Source organism: Colobus angolensis, unplaced genomic scaffold, assembly GCF_000951035.1.
Source record: "Colobus angolensis palliatus isolate OR3802 unplaced genomic scaffold, Cang.pa_1.0 Scaffold224, whole genome shotgun sequence".
In the NCBI taxonomy this organism is placed as follows: domain Eukaryota; kingdom Metazoa; phylum Chordata; class Mammalia; order Primates; family Cercopithecidae; genus Colobus; species Colobus angolensis.
In genome coordinates this window covers 5,624,080-5,650,198 of record NW_012115422.1, presented here as the reverse complement: position 1 = coordinate 5,650,198, position 26,119 = coordinate 5,624,080, and the positions used below count along the sequence as shown (strand labels likewise).

The following is a 26,119-nucleotide window of genomic DNA, read 5'->3' as shown; positions in this document are numbered from 1 at the left end:
ACTCTCTAATTTTCTTGGCTTTTGTATACCACCAGCCAAAGGGAAACTCTCAAAGCTTGGGCATCTCCCAGTACTCTTAATAGGCTGATGCAAAAGTAATTGCAAAGTTGTATTGTTTTGTTTATTATGCTTCTCCCATTAGTTTATAATCCAATCTCTACCTTGTCAAGATTTATTTTTCTAAACAGGTTAGTACTTCAGTTGGTCTTCTGACCTGATTATTTCCTCCTCAGAAATGGAGATTGTGATCTAGAAATCCAACAGACCTATTTGATTGTATGAGCATAATTAAAAGCTATAATGTATGTAAAGCACCTATAGGCATGGCTGCCAAGTAACTGGGGCTCAATACATTCATTTTATTATAGCCATAGAGAGGAATTATATAAACATCAATGTATTGGGTGACCAATATGGACAAATACCATAGACTGTATACTTGAGGGATAGTGTTCAAGAAATACTAAATATTAATAAATGAAGACTGATTTGATAATATCCTACTAACACAATAATAAAAATATATTTTAAAAGCAAATTCGCTAAAGCTACACTAAATACTTTATCCATTTATTTTTTAGAGGATTTTTTAAATATAAACATATATATACATCATTCAAAGTAGTAATATTTGTCTTAACTATATTGGTATAGTGCTTTTAAGTCTGTAACATATTAACATATGGTAGTATTGCCTTTAAAATGTTGCAGAAATACACCTGAAGCATTCTACAAGACACCAATTGGGGCAGAAAGAGAAAAACTTCACTATCTTTTCTGCATAACCAATGTTTTTACAAGTTTGAATAGGCTTTGTAAACTCAGAAGATCATTAACTTCCTATGTGTGGTAATATTTGTACACATATAGTGGTTTTAGCACCCTCTTGTAAATTTGTTTTCTATATGAAAGAAATTAAATTCATTAAATAAAATGCCCTTTCAAAAACTCACCAACTCACATAGTTGCATACCACTGGGACTAAAAATATTTACACAACTTCCTCTGGCCACGTATTGCCTTAAGTAAGTGTAGCCCTGCTTTTCACAAATTGAAAAGAAACTGGGAGTCTTCAGAAGCCCCTTTTCCATGCTTTTTGGGGATGCAGTACTTTCTGAAGCATGAAACGTGGGCCTGAGCAACCAGGGGCTGTTTCTAATAGCGAAAATGTTACCTATTGAAGGTCTCCAGTGCCACCTACTGGTAGAGGAGCAATTTGGAAAAGCAGAATCTTAAAACGTAAAAAAGCTAGTTCTTTGCTGTTTATTCTACAGATGATGAGTCAGTGTCATTTGGAGGGTTACAGAGTGACAGCTAGCTAAACAAAATGGTGAATAATTAGTCTAGCACTGATGTTGTCTGTTATTCATTTAAGCATCTGCGCAATTTTTATTCTACCATTTATTGTTTCCCTGCTATTGAGACATCACCCTAGGTACTGGGGTGCAGATCTTGCTCTTGCTTTAAGGAGCTCAATATGTAGGTGAGGAAATGCATGCACACAACTAGATCCCAAGGTTTTAAGTGCTATTAACACGCCCACTTTCTCATCATTCTCTATCTGGGAGAGAGCCAGAGAAAGATGTGTGAACTGAGCACTGAAAAATAAGTAGGATCATCGAACACAGTGGCATCCTATGATGAGAAAACAACATCTCCAAGTCATCAAAACTTGCAATAAAGCTTCATGTGCTAGAAGCGAGTGGTTTAAGTACAGTTGGTTTAAGTGATATCATGAGCAGGTGAGAAGGCTGGATAATACGGCAAAGCCTGTGCTAAAGTTTTTGATATTCTATGCTGAAGATTTTGGAATTGATCTTGTTTACATTTAGGAGACACTGAAGGATTTTTAAGCCCCCAGGTACCATGATCAGGTTTGCTTTTTAGAAACGATACTGTGATAGAGAAAGAAGGAATGGACAGATGTGGGAGGCAAGACTGGCAGTCAGGAACTCGGGAGAGGTTATTACAATAGGCCTGGAGAGTGTGGACAAGGACTTCAGCCAGAGGAGTCAGGAGAGAGAAGTGGGGATTGTAGAAGTAGTAATACGGGAGAAGAATGGCCTCAAAGAAGCCGCGAGAGACTTATGACTAACGCAGATCATGGCATCACAGCCACAAGCACCAAGTCCACTACCATGAAAAGTTTCACCTGTTAACTCACTGTGTGCAGTTCCTCGTCCAGTGGCAGTTCATGTGTATCCTGGTGCCTCATTCAGCTCACCAAAGGAAGAAGCTGTCAGTAGAAACAAGCAGAGAACCTTGTAAGAGGATGTACCAAACTATTCATCCTTCCCTTGCCATTGATGATCTCACACACACATACACACACACACACACACACACACACACACACACCTTTACACAAACCAAATAGGGGTGGTGTTTCATGTTATATCACATGGCCCTGTCTTTTGGCGTGTTACTGAAGACACTGTTGCTTCCGTCTGTGATGTTAGACATTCTTGCTGTAGTGACTGACTTGTGCCAGTGGCTTATAAAGCCCTTTCATGTGTGTTATATCATTTAATTCTCACAGCAATTGTATGCAATGAATAGCCCATACATTGTTATACATGCCATTTTACAAATGAAAAGACTAACCCAGAAAGCTTAAATGACATTTCCAAGGTCACGCAGCTGACAAGTTGTAGTATCAATATTTCATTTTCTTTTTCTTTCTTTCTTTTTTTTTTTTTTTTGATGGAGTCTTGCTCTGTCACCCAGGCTGGAGTGCAGTGGCAAGATCTTGGCTCACTGCAGCCTCCCCATCCTGGGTTCAAGCAATTCTCCTGCGTGAGCCTCCTGAGTAGCTGGGATTATAGGCATGCACCACCACGCCTGGCTAATATTTGTATTTTCAGTAGAGACAAGGTTTCACCATATTGGTCAGGCTGGTCTTGAACTCCTGACCTCGTGATCTGCCCACCTCAGCCTCCCAAAGTGCTGGGATTACAGGCGTGAACCACCATGCCTGGGCAGGATTTCATTTTCTACTTTACCTTACTATCTAAGGAATTGAATAGATTTGTTACTGTAAGAGGAGAACCTGCCATTTATACACAACTACCATCATGGGAAGGGGAGTAAATTGTATAGCAAGTATTGGCATTAAAACGCAGACAAATGCTAGATGATTGGACTATGAGAAGATCATCTTGGATGGTATTGAGACAAAGAAGAGGTATAGTAACTATGCTCCAAAAACAAGATGGCTTTGATTTTGGCTGTTCAAACAATTCACTAAAATTAAAGTGCATATCACCTACAATTATTACAACACAATAACATGCTACTTTACCTGTAATTTGGGTTTTTACTTTCTATTATTTTTAAGATGGTTCAAATCCTTATATAGAAATAGCTAGCTTTATCATAATGTCTTATAACTGCCACTCTGAAAAGAGTCAAATGTATCTAAGATGCTCAAATACCATAAATCACCCTCTTTATTTAAAAAATTATTTTCTGTACAATTATTTTTTGCCATATATACTGCATACTGAAACCTTTTGCTCATCAGTAACGAAGACAGAGATTTTTTTTCTACAGCCTTCAAAGTTATCTATTTTAGACTTTTCATATCTTGATCTTCTCAGCTCTCTTTTTGATTGATCTTTCTGCAAACCAAAAGTGGAGATTTTTCTCACTTCCTGTCCCAGAAGGCAACTACAAGCCCAGATCAAACCTTTCATGATGACTGTTCTCAGGATTGTCTTTTTCTCGAAGTGACTGAATATGTCAAAATCTTGTCCCTGCTTCCACTGTATGACATGCAAATGTCTAAAGAGAATGTAACTGAAATTCTATCATTTTAAACATTACAACCAGTTCAACCATAGGACAAGCTATATTTTTCTATCATGATACTTCCTTCTTGAAGATGAAAGGAAATCATTTAATAATAGTAGATATGGCATGCCCAAAGTATCATGTTATTAAGTCAAATATGAAATGTAGGCACTAGTATTATTAACATAGTGTTTGCAGGTAAATTTCAAAAATCCACTCGTTTTTGTGGTTGAAGTATCTCTTCTTTTTTGTTGCAGATCTAAAAGTGTCTTGGTACAGCAAAGACAAGAAAATCAAGCCATCTCGGTTCTTTAGAATGACTCAATTTGAAGACACTTACCAACTGGAAATTGCCGAAGCCTATCCAGAAGATGAAGGAACTTACACGTTTGTTGCTAGTAATGCTGTAGGCCAAGTGTCAAGCACAGCCAACCTGAGTCTGGAAGGTAAAGTAAAACAAATTTCAGAACCCCATTTAAATATAGATCAAATCTTACAATGTCTGTAACAATTACTCAAGAGTTCATGTAAATCATCGTTGTTCCTACCATTCTCTTCTAATTCAACTAATTATTTCCATGTTATATGCCATATTCTCGTTTCTCCTTTACCACTTTTCATTGTGAATCATAGACCATCATGTTTCATTTGGCCCCGCTTTTTCTCTGTAACAATTTGTAATGTGTTGTTGCTGTCACCAGCTGTCATGCTTCCTGATCAGCATGAATCAGAAGGGGGCAAAATATGCTGAAGAAATAGGTAGATTTGTTTTCTCAATTGGCTGAGATAAAAATTATATTTTAAAAACATCTAAGAGTGTTATCTTCCTATCGTGTTGACACAATTTTGATTTCACAAAAGCTAGACCATTTCAGGTCTGTACACCAGTGAGCTATATTCACCCTCCCTTTATGAATGTCTGAGTGTTAAGGAGTGCAGTCCTAAAGTTGTTTAACATTTCTGTTAGTTAAGGCTCTTAAATTGTAATCAGAAACACTTCCTCAGTAACACGGGGACTTTGATTCAAACAAGGATAACATTTTTATATAGTGGGACTATTTTCCCTGAGCAAATACAGTCTATGTAGTATTGAGTACATACAAATACACAAGGATTTAGAGAAACTTCTATTTTTTTCTTAACTTTATGCATTAACTGTAACTAGATGTTTGTTAAATAATGAATTTAAAGTGGTTTATAAAATAAAAAAGTTGACTTTACAACCAGAGGAAGAAAGAAAAGAATACCTGAACCCTGGTGGATACTCCACTATTGCCTTCATGAACAATGTAGTGAAGTTCCTTGGTCCATTCATGTCTCAGCTTGCTTCTTTGGGAAATGGAAGGGAACTTATGAGACTTTGAATCAATAGTGATATACAAGGACAAGGCATTAGGATTGGACTGAATTCTAGTCCATTATTGGAATTTGTGACAAATCTGTAGACAACTCCAAATAAGTTCTGGTTTCAATGCAAGGTAAGACATTAAAAATTGGTATGCTTCTTTTCAGGATTTAGCAAATTTGAAGAACATACATCAAACTCCCAATGGCATGTCTCTTTATCAGTTTCATTTAAGAAGGAGCCCCTTGGCCAAAAGCCCAGCTTCATCCAGCCTCTGTCAAGCCTCAGGGTGCACAGCGGGGAGACAGTCAGATTTCATGCGAGGGTTTCTGGCATTCCCAAGCCAGAAATCCAATGGTTTCGTAACCAGCAGCTAATTCTACCAACAAAAGATGTAGTTTTCCATTTTGAGGAGTCCACAGGCATGGCTTTAATGCTTATAGTTGATGCTTACTCAGAGCACGCTGGGCAGTACACTTGCAAAGCAACCAATAGTGCTGGGGAAGCCACTTGTGCAGCTACACTCACAGTGACTCCAAAAGGTAAAGCCCGTCTTGCTTCAAGGACTTTGATTTGCTGTATACCTCTCAGTCCCACTGTTACTAATAAGAGTCTCTGCTGTTTGTTTTATTGCATACTGTGGTCAGTCCATAACTTACTAATAAAATGACATGCAATAACTTCCCCTAGGTCCTCAATTATGGATTAACCTACACACTTTAAATTTCACTGGAGTATCTGTTCTATGCCCCAGAGAACCAGTAATGATTTTATTAGGCACCACCTTTGCTTGGCTTCTTTACTCTTCTAAGCTACATTGTATCATTGCATCATTAAATTATCTATTTGCTGAGTATTACTTATAAAGCATACAGTGGACAGAGAGCAAATGCTACCCCAAATATAGTCAGCTAGAGTGAGAGAGAGAAAGAGAGACTGGGTCACTTTGGATAGCTGAAATGACAACAGAAAGAAGGAACCAGATACTGTATGGCATCCGCATGAGCCTTCATCAGCCACTCATCACGGAATCACTGGGAATGAATTTTCTTTTGTGTGATCTTGACATCGAGATCATATTCCTCTGGCATGCTGCTTCCAAGTGACAATTATGTCTTTCATCTTCATCTTCCATGCCATTTTGTGTTACTAACATGGGCAAGTGACAAAGCTTAGATCTTAATATTCTTTTCTTTTTCTTGTCACTTGATTATACAGTGCAAGCCCTAGATAGGCAAAGTTCTGGGAAAGATGTAAGAGAGTCCACCAAGTCCCAGGCAGTGGCAGATTCCTCTTTCACGAAGGAGGAGAGCAAAATATCTCAAAAGGATATTAAGTCATATCAAGGATCATCATATGAATATGAAGTGCAGGTTTTTGAAAGTGTATCTCAAAGTTCCATCCACACAGCTGCATCCATTCAAGATATACAGTTGCGCCATACTGCATCCCTTTCAGAAATTGCAGAAAGCACTGAGCTATCTAAGGAATGTGCTGAAGAGTCCACCGGTGAGGCGCCCAAGATTTTCCTGCATCTTCAGGACGTCACTGTAAAGTGCGGTGATACGGCTCAATTCCTCTGTGTTTTAAAAGACAATTCTTTCATTGATGTAACCTGGACTCATGAAGGTGCAAAGATAGAGGAATCCAAGAGACTGAAGCAATCACAAAATGGAAATATTCAGTTTCTTACCATATGTAATGTTCAGCTGGTAGACCAAGGACTATACAGCTGCATTGTACACAATGACTATGGAGAGAGGACAACATCAGCAGTACTAAGTGTAGAAGGTGGTTAATTGATTTTTAGCTGTGACTTGCTTCATTTCATCCTCATCGCTTTATGCAGCTTTTCTGCTGTGCAAATTCAATTAATGAATATATTAATTAGAATATATCTAAACTAGCACCATATTCATAAATGACTTCTGAAAGTCAGCCAAGTCAATGACCATGATTCTCCTGAAAATTTAACTTGCCAGTCTAGATTCAGAAAGTTTAATTTTTAAACGTAGATTCGGGAAGCAAAGGCTTATTTCCTATATGCTGCATTTTCTAATATTTACCAATGCGCCACCAAGAAAGTGTAGCAAAATTAAAATGTTGTAGTCTGAGAAGTATTTATTGGGTATTTATTATTGTGCCGGATACTGTGGTAAATTTCAGTTTAATTGTTTTAAAGTAAGAGGTTCAACAATTCTTATCTCCTCTTCATTTTCACATCTGGAGGTTCTAGTTGTTTACAAAGGGGCCATGAAAATAGAAAACTGGGACCAAGTACAGTGGCTCATGCTTGTAATCCCAGCACTTTGGGAGGCCGAGGCAGACAGATCACTTGAGGTCAGGAGTTCGAGACCACTCAGGCTAATATGGTGAAACCCCGTCTCTACTAAAAATACAAAAATTAGCCAGGCATGTTGGTGCATTCCTGTAATCCCAACTACTCAGGAGGCTGAGGCAGGAGAATTGCTTGAACCCAGGAGGCAGTGGTTGCAATGAGCCAAAATAGGGTCACTGCACTCTAGCCGGGGCAACAGAGCTAGACTCCATCTCCAAAAAAGAAAAATAGAAAATTGGGCGCTGAAAATAACAAGGCTCTCTCTGGACCAAAATTAGAAGTCTCTAGATATTACTCCATAAATGATGCTGCTTTTACAGGCTTAAAATCCTCCTGGAATTGTAGAATTTTCTCATGGCAAGATCACAATTTTTGTCATTATTGGGCTTGATTCTCCATTATGTCTGGAAGAGCAGGAATAAACTTGTCTGGGCAAGTGGTAAATTCTTCCTCTTATCCATAGTCTTTCCTTTTGGATATTAATGAAATGAGAAAAATATTTTTCAGGTGCTATAAGCCTCTGTTGTGTGCCTGTAGGCAAAACAGCTCCACTGAGTCTCATGTAAGGAAGGTGGTGGGAGAAGTTCAGGCATCTCCAGGGGTCTGTGGAAAGCTCTGGCCTCAAGTTCCTCCCTGATCCTGGCCATAGTGGTGTTAAGGATGAAAAGGGGGCAGTGCAGTGCTATGGAGGTGCACAGCCATCTCTGCACAGAATTTTGAAACAGTGGCCTTTCTTCCTACCCAGTACAGAGAATATGGTTCATTGATTCATATAATTTTTCTGCAACACCTGCTCACCAAAAGGAGGTCTTATTCTTTCTTAATGAGATTTTGTTCTATAGCTCTATCTCATTCTGTCACCACAGCCTACAAAGGCAATATCTCAAGAACTGAGGTTTAGTTATGTAAATTCGATAGAAAATTCCACCAGCCAGAGAGTTGACCCTCAATTTCACTGCAGCTGCTGGCTAGCACAGTAATCACACAGAGTGACTATTTATTTGGAGGTGTTGTCTGCAAGTCCTGTAGGTGACAGCGTGACAATTTTTTCAGAAATGTAGTTGGGAGTTGCCTGTCTTGTGAAGGTAGGAGAAATGTAGATTAGATCTCTTAACTCAGTTTCTAAAGAATCTAGTGCTATAGTGCAGTGTTTGACTGTCATATTCCCAGAATTGATTTGTGCTTGGCTCTTTTGTCCTAGGAGCTCCAGTTCATTGAGTTCCAATGGATAATATTATTAAAGTGTTCTAGAAGCAAAATAATTTTATTGAACATCCAACTGCCTTACTTGTACCTAAGAAAGTTGAAAGATAAGATATTTTTAGGTGTTTGAAGAGTGAAAGATCAGGCACAGTTGTCTAATTATTTGACATAGGCCAGTCTTTGTGTGTTCCTTTTTTATTTTGGCCTAATAAGTTCATATAGGCTACAGAGTTATCCACCAAGATCAAGCGGGAATGTCAAACCCCTGAAAGTCTGTTTGAATACAGTTCTTATGTGCATAGTAAACATAGACATATCATATATTAGTTTGATGACTAACATGCTGCCTTTCCTTCTCATCCTAATGACATTCCATCTTCTCCACATTCAGCATGTTTTTTAATCTTACAAACACAGCTAATTTATGCCTTTCCCTAACTTTATTCTTACCCAGCAAAAGAATCGCAAGCCAGAGCACTTACAAAAATTACTCTGGGTTCAGAAACTAAAAGTATTAAAACACTCAAAGATTCACAAATTAAAACAACCCGTGAAGTAAACAGAGAATCGTCAAAGAAAACATCAAGTTTGTCATTAACTTCATGCCAAAAACCATAAGAAACTCAGAACAAGGGAATCAAGTCTACTGACAGGATACCACGTGGACTGAAGACTGAGAGTGACACGAGAGTCCCAGCCTTTCAGCTGCCCCAGAGATGATTGTGTCTAAAAACTGTGCATATTCCTTGTGTAATAAAAACAGTTTTGATAAGTTTTTGTTCCTTAATATGTGATTGGACTTTGTGTAGTTTAAAGTTTGAAAGGTGGTTCAAATCAAAGGAGTATTTACTAGCAGGAAAAACTGAGAATAGCCCTCTGCTAAAGTAGCAGTTTAGAAAATGCATGTTCTTTCTAAATGTGATTTCATCTCTTAGCAAGTGTTTAGTCAGTAGGACATTTTTTTAGAAAATAATATTCCTTCAGTTTGTAGATTGCTTTCTGAGTGCATGTAAAGGCATGGGGAATTATAGAACTAAAAGTGGAAATTTCATGAAGAACCTAAAATAAAAATGTTTTAAATCTTTCTGTCAACATTGCCATGTGTTTTATCAGCTCAATAGTTTGTTTGGCATGGACTTTTTGGTATATTTGGGGAATGCAGTTTTCTGTTATTATAATAAAAAGAAAATTTTAATCATAGAAGTCACAAATTAATGCAGAAAGTACATGCAATTAATAACTAAAATCTCTTTATATGTTTTTCTATTTTAGCCCCTGAATCAATTTTGCATGAGAGGATTGAACAAGAGATTGAGATGGAAATGAAAGGTATTGTTATAATGGATGTGAGATTTAAGTAGAAATTCTAAGGGATTAATAGGATCCTTGAGTTGCCTTCTTTCTGTTAGTATTATTGAGAAAAGTAATGACATAGATGTACAAATATATCTCTTAGAGTATATATTACTATGTCGCATGCTTGGTTTAGAATGTTGATGGTTACATGCATTTCACAGTAATTTATCATAAGTTAATTTAAAATTTTGTATTTAAAATTTATCAGCCATATTCAACTTTATGTTTGCAGTCATTTCCAAAAGTGTGTATTAGGAAAAGTTGTCATCTTAGTGCATGAAATCATGAAGTAGAAGTTTGTTTTCAAAATCACAGTGAATTACATTGAACAATAGACAATAACCTAGCTGTTATTCTCAGAATGCAATGTCATGAATGAATTTTGATTGAAATGCTACTTTACTGAGGTTGTGTGAAAACATTACATTCCCATCTGGTTTACACTTCATGCACATACATCATTTTAACATTGATATGTCTCTTACACTGGCTTGCAGATAGCTGCCTTATGTGATCCTTATTGCCTGCTTTTCTTTGCATAACATTGTGATTTTATGGCTGTATTAGTTCGAATAAACGCCTTCTCATTTTATTTTAGCTAATTATTTATGGTTATAGTTCTTGCATATACTCTTTAAATAGTTAATTCTCAAAAATGTAATAATTTAATCTACAATCAAAAGAATCAGAAAGGGCGTTTATTCCACTCTCTGCAAGTCAGGTAAGATTTTCCATTTAGCCATCAAAAGAACAAAGTTTTCCTGCTCCCAAAACAAATATGCACAGGAACATGTTATTTTGAAATGCATTTTTGCTTGTTCAAGAAGAAATTTCAACAGTTTGAAGAAAAGACCAGACAACGAACGATTTTCGTGTCAGAATCTTTTAAACAGAGCATGGTGTTGCGTTTATTCGAACAAATATGGTGAGTGAATTTTTCTATGGATTTGTGAGATCTGTAGCATGCAATTTATTTCATTTCCTATTTTGCAATTTTATTTACTTTCAACTTTTTCAAATTCTATGGAAAATAGTAAAAGGTTTTATTTTTTTTTTCCAGAATTATTCTCCGAGGGGGAATCTGAACATTCAGAAAGGGATACTCGTGATGCCTTTTCAGATTCTGAAGACATAGACCACAGCTCCATGGCTGCTAAAAGATATGCAAGTAGAATATCATCTACAAGCTCCTGGCCTGAATATTTTAAGCCTTCTTTTACCCAAAAACTTATGTTTAAATATGTTTTAGAGGGTGAACCAGTTGTTTTTACATGTAGATTAATTGCCTGTCCATCTCCAGAAATGACTTGGTTTCATAACAGTCGGCCCATTCCAACAGGTCTTCGTCGGATTATAAAAGCTGAGAGTGATTTACACCATCACTCTTCCAGCTTAGAGATTAAAAGGGTCCAAGAGAGAGATTCTGGAAGTTATAGGTTACTAGCAATTAATAGTGAAGGGTCTGCTGAATCAACTGCATCATTGCTTGTTATCCAAAAAGGGCAAAATGAGAAATATTTAGAATTTCTGAAAAGAGCAGAACAGACACATGAAAACGTGGAGGCTTTAGTTGAAAGGGGAGAAGACAGGATAAAGGTTGACCTGAGGTTTACTGGCTCTCCCTTTAACAAAAAACAAGATATGGAGCAAAAGGGAATGGTGAGAACTATACATTTTAAGACAATGAGTTCTGCCAAGAAAACAGATTACATGTATGATGAAGAATATTTAGAAAGTAAATCTGACATAAGAGGATGGCTTAATGTAGGTGAAAGTTTTCTGGACAGGGAGACCCAAGTGAAGTTGCAACGTTTAAGGGAGGCTAGAAAAATGTTAATGGAGAAAAAGAAATTATCTCTTTTAGATACGTCTTCTGAAATAAGCTCAAGAACTTTGAGAAGAGAAGCTAGTGATAAAGATATTCTGTTGTCTAGAGAGGACATGAAAATCAGTTCTATGTCTGATCTAGCTGAGAGTTATAAGGTAAATAATTCAGCTGAGAGTATTGTGCAAAATTCACATGGCCTTTCTAATCAAATGGATCAACATATAGACTCTGAGGAACTTCCCACAAGCTTTCAAACTATTGTTGATGAAGAAATTTTCCAGACTGAAATAAGAATGAGCCCAGAGTCATTGGTAAAAGAAAGTCTACCAAAAGACCATTTATATGGTGAAATTCTAGTAAATGAAAATACCCAAGCAAGAGGACAGCTGGAAGAAATTATGGCCAGTACTACAGTTGGAGAGTCACCCATATATATCACTAATGTATGTGAGAAGGAGGAAGTATGTGAGACTCCTGAAAAGGTGTCTCAAGCTTTTACACCACATGCCAGCGAATCTTTTGGTACACTTGTAAATGTTGAAGAAAGTGAAGAAATAGCTAGTGAAAGAATAAGAAAGGATGATGTAAGAGAATTACAACTCTCTGCTTCTACACAGATCGGTGAATTCAAAACCGAACAGAAAGAGGAAAACATGAGATTTTTTGAAAATTCTTTTCGAAAACGCCCACAACGTTGCCCACCTTCATTTCTTCAAGAAATTGAATCTCAAGAAATTTATGAAGGTGACAGTTGTAATTTCGTGTGCCATTTTCAAGGATATCCTCAACCTATCGTGACGTGGTATAACAATGACATGCCAATCCCACGTAATCAAAACTTCATCATTCATTCTTTGGAAAACTATTCAATATTAACTCTTCTGTCTGTTCATCATCAGAATGAAGGTTCTATTACTTGTGTGCTATTTAACCAATATGGAACAGTAAAAACAACCGGTATGCTTAAAGTGAAAGCAAAACAAAAACATGATGTCAAAGCACATAAAGTCCCAGTGTTCCATGACTACTTTCATGAGGAAGAAGAGCTAGCATTGGTATTTGATCAAGCAAAAGGCGCCCACCCATCTATGAGTCAAGAGGGCCAAACAAATCTTCATGTGTTAAAAACTAACCCACCAGTTCCTCCCTCTGGAGATACAGAATTGCTTTCCTTTCCTGTAGAAATCCAGGTAACAGCAGCTACTCCTATCCCAGAAGAGGATAAAGAGATGTTTCAAACTGAAGAGCTAGAACCTGAAGCAATGCCTCAAGATCAAGCTACTCAGTCACCAAAACACAAATTTGTATTTTTGTCTGATGTTACTAATGAGCCACCAAAAATGTTACAAGAAATGCCAAAGCATGCCAGGTGTAGAGAAGGGGATTCCATCATTCTTGAATGTTTAATATCTGGTGAGCCCCAGCCAGTTGTAACATGGTTTCAAAATGGAGTCCTTTTAAAGCAGAACCAGAAGTTTCAGTTTGAAGAAGTTAATTGCAGCCACCGATTATATATTAAAGATGTTAATTCTCAAGATTCTGGAAAATATAAATGTCTTGCTGAAAACAATTCAGGGACAGCTGAAAGTGTTTCAGATCTAACAGTGGAGCCTGTCACTTATAGGGAGAATAGTCAATTCGAAAATATTGATGAAATTTATGGAAAATATTCCAGAGATCAGCAAGTGCAAGTCCAGGGAGAATCTGAGAGGGCACATTTTTATGATTATCCAGCTGGTCCTTTTACTCCCTGGACAAATGTAAAAGAATATTTAGTAAGGGACTATTTTCAAAGCCTTGAGACCATTAAGCAGATAGACCAGAAAGACCAGGTGCGTTGCATACCTTCTAGAGAAAAAATTCCCAGATTTGTGCGTGGTGCTTCAAGAACCATAAAAACCAACAAGCCCATCAGGGCTGAATTCATGCAATGTCAGGCTGAAGGGAAAGAGAAACATGTAAGTGAAAAATCAAAGCTGCATGAAGCAGAGGGTACTGTTTATCCATTTGTTGATGATTTCAGTGATATCACTATTAAGAAAGATGTAGGAAACAATTTTGGAAAACTTGGTAGATCAGAAAAGGAAAATGTACAAGAATATGCCCAAAGTGACTATTTACCAAATATTCACTCTGAGAGAATTTCTGACAGTTACAATACAAAAAATTCATCTGCCGTTGCATATGAAGAATCCCTTGGTGAAGAGATACACTACCCGGGGAAAAAGGTGAAGCATAGAATTATCGAATTTGAAAAATTACATGTAGAAAAAAGAGTTCTAGAAAAAAGACCTACCAGAACATCATTTGTTAATCCTCCTCAAAAGAAGATTGATGACAAAGCCTTTTCATTAAAGCAAAGAGAATCAAGATCAAGTAATCTAAATGCAAATATGTGTCAGGCAGAGAAAATGTCTCCAAATACTGAATCAAATTCACCTAACATTGCAATAAATTTAAAGCTGCTTTCCTCTCAAACTCATAAGGAATCTGAAGCACAAGAAAGGGAACAACAGGAAAAAATAAGTCTTATAGATAAACCTGCAATTTCTAAAAGAGTTGAACATGAATCACCTATTACATTTGACTTAAAGCAGTTTCACACTCAAATAAAACACACAGATGTGAAATTCCAAGAATTAGATAGTAGTCAACCAGAAGAAGCTTATTTTAAAATCCAACATCCTGCTTCCGAAACAGCTGACACTGAGAACATTGTGTTTGATCTAAAACAAATGTATTCTCATATAGGAGATCCAGCTATGGAGTTCCAAGGGCAAGAAACTAGGGAACAGCAGGAAATACATTATAAAGAAAAAGTTCCTAGCCCTGAAACATTACAACCTGATACACAGAGTATCTCTAAAAATGTGCAAAATAATGTATTTGCCAGTCAAGAAATTTCTTCCAGTCAGGAGCTTTCATATAGAACTATAGTGGAGAAAAGTAGTATTGATGAAAATTCCATTTCTTTAGAAAAAGAAGTCCGACATGTACAGGAACAAAACTTAGACATTTTAAAAACTGATCTTTCTCTTAAATCCTTTTCTGAAGAAATCTATAGAGAATCATGTCCCCTATTTCCAACCTCATCTGCAGATATAGAAGAAACTGATCTTTCTGAGAAAAATAGTTCTCTAGAAAATGGAGACAGAAGTTTCATCTCACATTTGAAAAAAGCAGTAAGTGAGGAAAAGCCTTTAGAGGTTGGTGAAATGGAAGAAGAATGCACTCTAGAACCAGAGGTGGCATCATTTCCAAAGCAGGATGGTGGGGCACAGGCATATACAGATGCCACTTTGGAAGACCACAGAGGTGATATTCAGGAGGCTGACATACTCCATAGACAGCTCTCCCTGAGTCAGTGCTTCCCATTCTTGATGACTGAAGAAAAACAGAATCCAGGTGAACAAATAATTACAAACATTGATGCCTCTGGAGAAGAAAAATGTTATGAAGAAGTCCAAGTTCAAAATGAAACTTCTTTCTCCACTTTAGGAGAAATGATAGAAACTAGTTTTTCTCAAAATATTCCTAAATTAGATGAGGCACATACCACTAAGGTAGTGGAATCTGAGACCTCCCTAACACAATATTTACTTGCTGCTGGAAAGCGTGAGGTTCCTGAAACTAAAGACACCAGAGACCAGGCAAAGCTTGTCCAGAGTGAATCAATCACTTCAATGGAGGTGGAAGAAGTAACTTTCAACACTGTGTACGAATACTACAACCAGAAACAGGAATCACTAGGTCGTCCATTTTCTCCTGAGTCTGACATTTCCGTTGGTGTGGGAAGTACAACTAGTGAAGAAATAGCTGAGTTAGATCAGTTTTATACCCCACCATCGTCTGTTGAATATTTTGAATCTCCAAAGTCCCCTGACTTATATTTTAATCCTTCAGATGTAACTAAACAATCCTCAATATATTCAGGAGGTGAGACAGTTGAAAGATATTCCACACCTTTAGGGGAAGTTGCTGAAAGATATTCAACACCTTCCGAAGGTGAGATAGGAGAAAGATACTCCACACCCCCAGGGGAGACACTAGAGAGATACTCCACACCTCCAGAAGAGACTCTAGAGAGATACTCCACACCCCCAGGAGAGACTCTAGAGAGATACTCCACACCTCCAGGAGAGACTCTAGAGAGATACTCCACACCTCCAGGAGAGGCTCTAGAGAGATACTCCACACCCCCAGGAGAGACTCTAGAGAGATATTCCACACCCCCAGGGGAGGCACTAGAGAGATATTCTATTCCTACTGGAGGACCAAACCCCACAGGTACTTTTAAAACATATCCATCAAAAATAGAAAGGGAAGACAGTACACCAAATGAGCATTTCTACACACCTACAGAAGAGAGAGGTTCAGCTGACGAAATATGGTGTTCCGACTCATTTGGCACACCCAATGAAGCCATTGAGCCAAAAGACAATGAAATGCCTCCATCTTTTATTGAACCTCTGACCAAAAGGAAGGTGTATGAAAACACAACACTAGGCTTCATTGTTGAAGTTGAAGGTCTTCCAGTTCCTAGTGTGAAGTGGTATCGAAATAAATCTTTACTAGAGCCAGATGAAAGAATCAAAATGGAAAGGGTGGGTAATGTGTGTTCACTGGAAATTTCAAACATTCAAAAAGGAGAAGGGGGAGAGTACATGTGTCATGCTGTAAACATCATAGGGGAAGCAAAGAGCTTTGCAAATGTAGATATAATGTCCCAAGAAGAAAGAGTGGTGGCACTCCCACCTCCAGTAACACATCAGCATGTCATGGAGTTTGATTTGGAAAACACCACATCATCAAGAACACCTTCTCCTCAAGAAATTGTCCTGGAAGTTGAATTAAGTGAGAAAGACGTTAAAGAATTTGAGAAGCAGGTGAAAATAGTGACAGTTCCTGAATTTACTCCTGACCATAAAAGTATGATTGTGAGTCTAGATGTTCTTCCATTTAATTTTGTAGATCCAAATATGTATTCAAGGGAGGGAGAAGACAAAGAGCTAAAAATTGATTTAGAAGTATTTGAAATGCCTCCTCGCTTTATAATGCCTATTTGTGATTTTAAAATTCCAGAAAATTCAGATGCTGTGTTCAAATGTTCAGTCATAGGCATCCCTACTCCCGAAGTTAAGTGGTATAAAGAATATATGTGTATTGAGCCAGATAACATTAAATATGTGATTAGCGAGGAGAAGGGAAGTCACACTCTTAAAATTAGAAATGTCTGCCTTTCTGATAGTGCAACATACAGGTGCAGAGCTGTGAATTGTGTAGGAGAGGCTATCTGTCGGGGATTCCTCACCTTGGGAGATTCCGAAATATTTGCTATGATAGCAAAGAAAAGCAAAGTGACTTTAAGCAGTTTGACAGAAGAATTGGTCTTAAAGAGCAATTACACAGAAAGTTTTTTTGAATTTCAGGTGGTGGAAGGGCCTCCCAGGTTTATCAAAGGTATTTCTGACTGTTATGCACCAATAGGTACAGCAGCATATTTTCAGTGCTTAGTTCGTGGCTCTCCAAGACCCACGGTCTACTGGTACAAAGATGGGAAATTGGTCCAAGGAAGAAGGTTCAGTGTTGAGGAAAGTGGCACAGGGTTCCACAACCTGTTTATAACAAGCTTAGTAAAGAATGATGAAGGAGAGTACAGGTGTGTAGCTACAAACAAATCAGGAGTGGCTGAGACCTTTGCAGCGCTCACCTTAACTTAAAATGTAATGTTTTAGTGCCTCAGTAATTATTAGAATTGATCTGAGTGCTTTCATATTTTCCAAATTATAGGAATCTAATAAACTTCCAAAAAGGTCCACTATATTTGAATTCATTATCTTGGAGACTGCTGGAGAAGTAACCTCTGTGTAAAAATCTCATCTTTGTAACACATGTAAATATTTTGTTATCTGAACTGTGGAATCATCACTTGAGTCAATCATGCTGTGTAACATGAAACACAATTAAATCTCTTCTTGGCTACCTAATTATTTGTACTTCTATTTACTCTCATGCCTCCTCCACAAAGTGTTTCAGTGGAATGGACTCTCTTTTAGCAGATAAACCATATATGCAAAAGTACAATGTAAACGTGGAGACCATATCAGATGACCACGCAGACAAATTGGTAAGGGCAAATCTCCTCTCTGCTCCCACTCTAAGTTATTTTTGAAATTGTAACCCCTTTGCATCCAAACCCATGTTTATTTACTTCGACTTAGAATAGGCAAAACAAACAACAAAAACCAGCTTCTCCCAATTGGCAACTAACTCTATAATCTGTTTGCCATTTCAATCTTAATATATTAACTTCATCTCTTTAAAAAATATTTTCATTATTAATATTCCTCTACATAAGTGCTTTAGTTCTCACTGGCTTCAAGGGACCAGTTGTGCTCTTTGTGCGCAGGATTCACCTAGACATTTGCAGAATAAGCATATAAAGATCTTTCCACTTTTGGAGACACCTTATTTTTCTCAATTTTTGAGATGACATCAAGTGTAAAATGCAGCAATAATTTAGTATTGGCCTTGGGAAAAAAAGGGAAACTATCACATTGTGTTTACATATAGATTTTAAAACTGTATTCTGATTTCAGAATCTTTAAAATTTAAAAAAAAGTGGGATATTTTTAGAATTTAGTCAATATGGCAATTTGTATTTCAGATTATATGTAAATAACAAGATATCAAGCTTTCCTATCAGTTTCACTGAATTTCATCTTTAAAATGAATATAGCTTAATAAGCATTCAATTTTTATTATGATGTTTATGTTTCTAAAGTAACTCTTTAATTTTGTCTTTTAAAATTAAAATAACAGTAAGTTAGCATACTCTTTAATATCTTACCTATATACTAACATGGACCTAAGTCTTCTCATATAAGACTCAACAAATATAAACAAATTCTGAAAATGAAGGGTAGGAACAAAAGACCTTAGAAGCAATCATTCAACAGTAGAGTTCTGTGTCATCCTAATAGTAATTATTCTTAATACAATTTAGAATAAACTTTAATTTTGTAACAAAGGACGAGAGAAAGAATACTACAATGAAAGATAAATTTTATCTCCCTCCACCTCTTAAATTACTTATTATTACTAAATAGCTATATTTGTCACCTGCGTTCAGCAATACTTAAGTACCATGGTCATATTTAAAATATTAATTTTAATTTAATTTGAAATATAAACACTTTAATTTTCCAAAGAATTCATATCCAATTATGTTTATTATGTTTCCTTCATCTATCAATCTTTATTCTCAACATGGGAATTCTCTAACAGCTATCCAAATTAAAGAAGCAATAGAGACAATGTACAGAAAGTAGGCAGAGCAGTCAGGTTTCCCCTGCCTTCCTCACAAAAAAAAATTTTGATTTATCTGTTTGAGCCACCATAACTCATCAGCGTAGATATACTATTGTGGAACAATCATTCCTGTTCCACCCAGTGAGCACACAATGTCTGTGATAATAATCATAGACATAATGTAATGTATCACACCACAAATTCCTGAAATAAAACTAATTCTATAGATTAGGAACTTAGGGATTTATTCTGTGCTTAGTCACGTGATGCATGTTAAAATTAATGAGAAACTCAGATTGAAGCAAACATGACAAGCATGCTTTACTCAATCATCATACAGCACAGCAACAGTTCAAACCTTGTTTCTTAAAAAAAAAAAAAAAAAGAAAGAGAGAAATAGAAAAATGTTTGAATGTCCTACTGGATTTCAGGAAGAGCTGAAAAACACTTTTCTTCATATAAGAAGGAGGGCTTTGTTTGATTTTGCTCATTAGAATTCTGTAATTCTGTTAGTTTCAAGTATGGTGAACTTGAGTATATGCAGAATAACAGTGACCGAATAAAGAAAAGTAAGCCTTGGCTTACTTTAATTGTCATAGATAATGAAATAGAATTTTTTATTTTCTGACTCAATGGCACATAACATAAAACCCTGAAATATTAGTTTCTCTGATTCTGAACAAAGAATTTATTGTAATGCAGATAGTTGAGTTTAGACAATTAATAGCTGCCAGCACTACATGTAATTTTTTAAACTATGCCTTTCAAGTTTCAGCACGTTTGAATTTCATTTACTATCCTTTTTATGGCTAATAATACCATGGCTTGAAGGGAAAACATTTGAAAATATTTCAACATACTAGTGAGTAAGGGTATTTTAACTGTATTCACATTCATTACCTTTACAGATATTTTGTGAGTTCAAGTGAAGGGAAAGGTAACATGAATTACATATTGCAGATTAAATGTAAAGTTAAGTGATCATCATTAATATGTAAAATTATCAATGGTTTTATGGTTTACTTAAAATAATAAATACCTGAATATGTATTCTGCATGCTATAGATGAGTTTCTCCGGTATTTTTATAGCCAGCAGACACTTGAGTCCTGTCTTCTAATGCTTGTATGCTAGAACAGAAGGGAATTAAGGTATAAGTCTATTTCATGTGATGCAAATGAAGTCACCAAATAAAATCATAAAACTGCCTTTTGCTAAGGCAATAAAACTACTAGTAACAGGCCTGTTCTACATCCCTAACAGGTTTAATAAAAAATCAAATTGTTTAAAATTACATCTTTCATCCTGTCATCCAGGATACTGTTTGAAGAGTCTCTGTTATGTACTGCTTTGTTTCTTGCTCAGTGGTTCTGTATAGGTTTTCTTATACAATAAAATACAAGGAACTTTTAATATTGGAGTTGTTTTCTCTTCTTTTTGATTCTCTTATTTTCTTGGCTAATGCCTTATGTAAAGGCTTTGTTCAAGTAATATGGTGATTTACACAGGTGAAAGAAGGCCTGCATTTCTAGAAACTGAAAACAGTGGCTCTCTTACAAATCCAAATTAAACATTTCCTGTAGCCTCTTATTTTTAATAATGACTTTAGAGGCAGTAATTAGAACATCAATGTTTTATTTTGGAAATAATCAGTCTTTAACAAAGAAGATTATTCTTAAACTCAAGAAAACTCTAAATACAAATAACAATTCTGGATCTTTTTAGAAGTCAATTTAAATAGTGCTGGATTATTATAACTAATCAGCAGTTTTTCAAACTTTAAAATTGGAATTTTATCTCAAGAAAAACTCATGAGAGCATTTTTAAAACTTATGAACTCTAACACAGATGAAGTGGATCAAAAATTGCATTTGTACAGTATCTATAATTTTGTGTAATTTTATATGTTAAGCTAAGAAAAATTTAGAAATGTGCTTTCTGATAAATTCATCTTGGAATAATCTAATCATTCCAGGAATAAAGCAGAAGAAGGCCATCAACTGGTATCTAATTCTTTGATTTCTATTTTTTATTAAATAAAATTTTGTAGTAAAATAATAATCATTTTTCCCCATACAGAGTTTTCTAGTTCTTTTCTGTCTGCCGAGGAAGAAGGACTTCATAGCTCTGAACTTCATTTATCTAATATAAATGAAACACTTGAACTTTTGTCTGAACCTCCAGTTTACTCAACTAAATTTGATTCCAAAAAGGAAGGCGCTGTCCCAGTTTTCATCAAAGAAGTGTCAAGTGCTGATACAAGCATGGGGGATGTGGCTACACTGTCTGTAACTGTCATTGGCATCCCCAAACCTAAAATTCAGTGGTTCTTTAATGGAGCGCCATTAACCCCTTCTGCTGACTACAAATTTGTTTTTGACGGTGATGATCATAGCCTGATCATTCTGTTCACCACATTGGAGGATGAGGGAGAGTATACATGTATGGCCAGTAATGACTATGGACAGGCAATATGTAGTGCCTATCTAAAAATAAATTCCAAAGGAGAGGGTCGCAAAGACACAGAAACAGAATCAGCAGTGGCAAAATCTCCGGAAAAGCTTGGAGGTCCTTGTCCTCCTCACTTCCTTAAGGAGTTAAAACCAGTTCGCTGTGCTCAAGGACTTCCTGCCATCTTTGAGTACACAGTGGTTGGAGAGCCTGCCCCTACCGTTGCATGGTTCAAAGAAAACAAGCAGCTTTGCACCAGTGTTTATTACACTATCATTCATAACCCTGATGGCTCTGGGACTTTCATTGTCAATGACCCTCAGAGGGAAGACAGTGGCCTCTATATCTGTAAAGCAGAGAATATGCTGGGTGAGTCCACCTGTGCAGCAGAGCTTCTTGTGCTTCTGGAAGACACAGACATGACTGATACCCCCTGCAAAGCAAAGTCCACACCGGAGGCTCCTGAGGATTTTCCACAGACACCATTAAAGGGTCCCACAGTTGAAGCACTTGACTCAGAGCAGGAAATTGCAACGTTTGTAAAAGACACCATTTTGAAAGCTGCTTTAATTACAGAAGAAAACCAGCAACTATCTTATGAGCATATTGCTAAAGCCAATGAATTGAGCAGTGAGCTTCCTTTGGGAGCTCAGGAATTACAATCCATTTTGAAGCAAGACAAGTCCACTCCTGAAAGCACCAGGGAATTTCTTTGCATCAATGGCAGTACTCACTTTCAGCCTCTCAAGGAACCCTCTCCCAACCTACAGCTGCAGATTGTACAGTCCCAGAAAACCTTCTCCAAAGAAAGCATTCTAATGCTTGAAGAACCTGAGACACAGGCGGTTCTATCAGAGACTGATAAAATCTTCCCAAGTGCCATGTTCATAGAACAAATTAATTCATTAACAGTTGAGCCTCTGAAAACTTTATTAACTGAACCTGAAGGGAATTATCCACAGTCTTCAATAGAACCTCCAGTGCATTCTTATCTAACCTCTGTGTCTGAGGAAGTGCTTTTACCAAAAGAAAAGACAGTATCTGATGCTAACAAAGACCAAAGAGTGACTGTTCAAAAGCAAGAGGCACAAAGTGCACTCATCTTGAGTCAGAGCTTAGCTGAGGGACATGTGGAGAGTCTCCAGAGTCCTGATGTCATGATCTCTCAGGTAAACTATGAGCCCCTAGTCCCTTCAGAACACTCATGCACAGAAGGAGCTGAAATTTTGATAGAAAGTACAGATCCACTGGAAAATGCAGGGCAAGATTCTGCGGTCAGAATTGAGGAAAGCAAGTCCTTAAGATTTCCGCTAGCACTTGAAGAAAAGCAGGTACTGCTCAAAGAAGAGCATTCTGACAACGTGGTGATGCCCCCAGACCAAATCGTTGAGTCTAAAAGAGAGCCTGTGGCGATAAAGAAAGTGCAGGAGGTACAGGGAAGGGACATTCTTTCTAAGGAAAGCTTGCTTTCTGGTATTCCAGAAGAGCAGCGATTAAATCTGAAAATTCAAATCCGCAGGGCTTTGCAAGCAGCTGTGGCCAGTGATCAGCCAGGTCTTTTCTCTGAGTGGCTAAGAAATATTGAAAAGGTGGAGGTCACGGCTGTAAACATCACCCAAGAGCCCAGACACATCATGTGCACGTACCTTGTTACTTCAGCGAAGTCTATAACGGAAGAAGTAACCATCATTATTGAAGATGTTGATCCTCAAATCACTAACCTGAAAATGGAACTTAAGGATGTTTTGTGTGCTATTATATATGAGGAAATAAGCATCCTAACAGCTGAGGGTCCTAGAATTCAGCAAGGAGCCAAAACAAGTTTGCAGGAAGAAATGGATTCTTTTTCAGGTTCACAGAAGGTTGAACCCATTACTGAACCAGAAGTTGAACCTAAATATCTTATCTCAACTGAAGAGGTCAGTTATTTTAATGTGCAAAGTCAGGTTAAATATTTGGATGCCACAACTGTCACTAATGGGGTTGCTTCAGCTGTTGTCTCTGATGAGAAACAAGATGAGAGTCTGAAACCATCAGAGGAAAAAGAGGAGTCCTCCTCTGAAAGTGGTACTGAGGAGGTTGGTACAGTAAAGATACAGGAAGCTGAGGGTGGCTTAATCAAAGAGGATGGCCCCGTGATATATGCACCCTTAATGGACACTGTTTCTGAGGAAGGTGACATTGTACACCTCACAACATCCATAACAAATGCTAAAGAGGTGAATTGGTATTTTGAGAATAAACTGGTGCCTTCAGATGAAAAGTTCAAGTGTTTACAAGATCAAAATACGTATACGCTAGTCATCGACAAGGTAAATACCGAAGACCATCAAGGAGAGTATGTCTGTGAGGCCTTGAATGACAGCGGAAAAACAGCAACTTCAGCCAAACTCACTGTAGTAAAAAGAGGTTGGATTTTAAGGATGAAATAGATCAAGTGTTAACATTCACTGGATTGTAATGATTTAGCTTGCACCACTGAAATTTTCACTTATCTGCAACTTCCAGAATGTAATTTATTTAGAGTAAGAATGAAATCACAGACATAATCATGGTTATGAACTCAGCTTTTCCCTTACTGCCCTGTTGGGTGCTATGCTATCATATCCATGGTACTACTTATGTTAAAAATAAAACATCTTTTCATATGTTTCATAATGCCAATAGAGAAGCTTTTTAGTTTATTTTCATATGAGGATAACTTTCATAATATGTAATAAAAAGTATCAGTGAACACCTGGCCACTGTGAAATCACTGGTCTTGCCCTAGATTCAAAATAACCATGATTAGTTGTCTGTTTCTTCTTTCTATTTTTTTTTGCTGTTGTTTCACTTCATCACTTTATTTAGTATATCATGTTTCTTCACATGATTTTCAGTGTTCCCATTCAGCATGGTATATTTAAATAATATATCATGTTATTATGCATGTAATCCAATAGCATAACATTTTTTTCACAATTCACTGCAGAGCAATGATTGAATATGTTTTTATTTTAAAAAAGCTTATTGTCTTCTTTTGCCTTCAATTATCTTTCTCATTTTCCAGTCACTTGTCTTAAACTGCTGTAATCCATCTCACCAATTTCAACTGTTTTACTCCATTAACAGCAACAAAAGTTAGAGGAAAGACAAAAATGTCATATGCCTGGTAAGGAGGCATGTTAATGGACTCTACTTCCCTTTGCAGCTGCCCCAGTGATCAGGAGGAGAATCGAACCCCTGGAAGTAGCACTGGGCCACCTAGCCAAATTCACCTGTGAGATCCAAAGTGCTCCCAATGTCCGGTTCCAGTGGTTTAAAGCTGGCCGAGAAATTTATGAGAGTGACAAGTGTTCTATTCGATCTTCAAAATATGTCTCCAGCCTTGAAATCCTAAGAACCCAGGTGGTTGACTGCGGCGAGTATACATGCAAAGCTTCCAATGAGTATGGCAGTGTCAGCTGTACAGCCACACTAACTGTGACAGGTAAATGCCATACATCGGCACAGATGTTGTCACTTCATTTCATATTGTTGTCCTTTTTGCTTTTTGTACATGTGTGGGAAATGCTTGTATTGCCAACTGGAGAGACCAATAACCAAGACGGTAACAAGGTAGGTAGGTACTGCAGAGCCTATATGGGATAAGAAATCATTATTTACAGTCATATTTCCACCACTGACCAAAGAAAAAATAATTTATTATTTGAGAACAATGTTAAGTAATCAAATGAGCTCACCTTGGCCCTTCATATAAAACATATCAGGACAGTTTGGTGCTACTAAAAAGAAAAAAAAAAGTCTCAATGTATTTAAAAATTTTAAATCAAATAACAAATTAAGAGCAGAATTACAAACTTAAAAAAGTCAGTGTCTAAGTCTAAAATTAAATCCTTATGTAAGACAGGGAGCTAGTACAGGACTGAAAACTAGGATTCTCACTCTAGCCATTTTTACTAATTTAAAAATAAGACGGCTGGGCACGGTGGCTCACGTCTGTAATCTCAGCACTTTGGGAGGCCAAGGCAGGTGGATCACAAGGTCAGGAGATCGAGACAATCCTGGGTAACACAGTGAAACCCCATCTCTACTAAAAATATAAAAAATTAGCCAGGTGTGGTGTCATGCACCTGTAGTCCCAGCTACTCAGGAGGCTGAGGCAGGAGAATTGCTTGAAACCAGGAGGTGGAGGTTGCAGTGAGCCAGGATCGCACTGCTGCTCTCCAGCCTGGGCAACATAGTGGGACTCCCTCTAAAAAAAAGAAAGAAAGAAAGTAAAAGAAAAAGAAAATAAGACAACTACATAAATATCCTATTCCCAATTTTCTAATTGATACATAGTTGACTTTCAAATAGTTAACACTCATCAAATACTTGAATTCCTTCATTAACCAAAATATTAGTAGCTAGCTTTTCTTCCTTTCTTCCTTCCTTCCTTCCTTCCTTTCTTCCTTTCTTCCTTCCTTCCTTCCTTCCTTCCTTCCTTCCTTCCTTCCTTCCTTCCTTCCTTCCTT

At 37.1% G+C, this 26,119-nt stretch overlaps 1 protein-coding gene across 1 annotated transcript in view; it reads left to right on the top strand.

Moving 5' to 3' along the window:
- TTN (titin) overlaps positions 1-26,119 on the top strand; it is a 273,017-nt gene that overhangs the window by 44,417 nt on the left and 202,481 nt on the right. The window contains exons 44-47 of the mRNA XM_011944051.1: positions 4,050-4,238; positions 9,951-10,007; positions 21,252-24,032; positions 24,814-25,092. Of these exons, the coding sequence (XP_011799441.1) occupies positions 4,050-4,238; positions 9,951-10,007; positions 21,252-24,032; positions 24,814-25,092 (3,306 nt within the window). The remainder of the gene's footprint in view (positions 1-4,049; positions 4,239-9,950; positions 10,008-21,251; positions 24,033-24,813; positions 25,093-26,119) is intronic.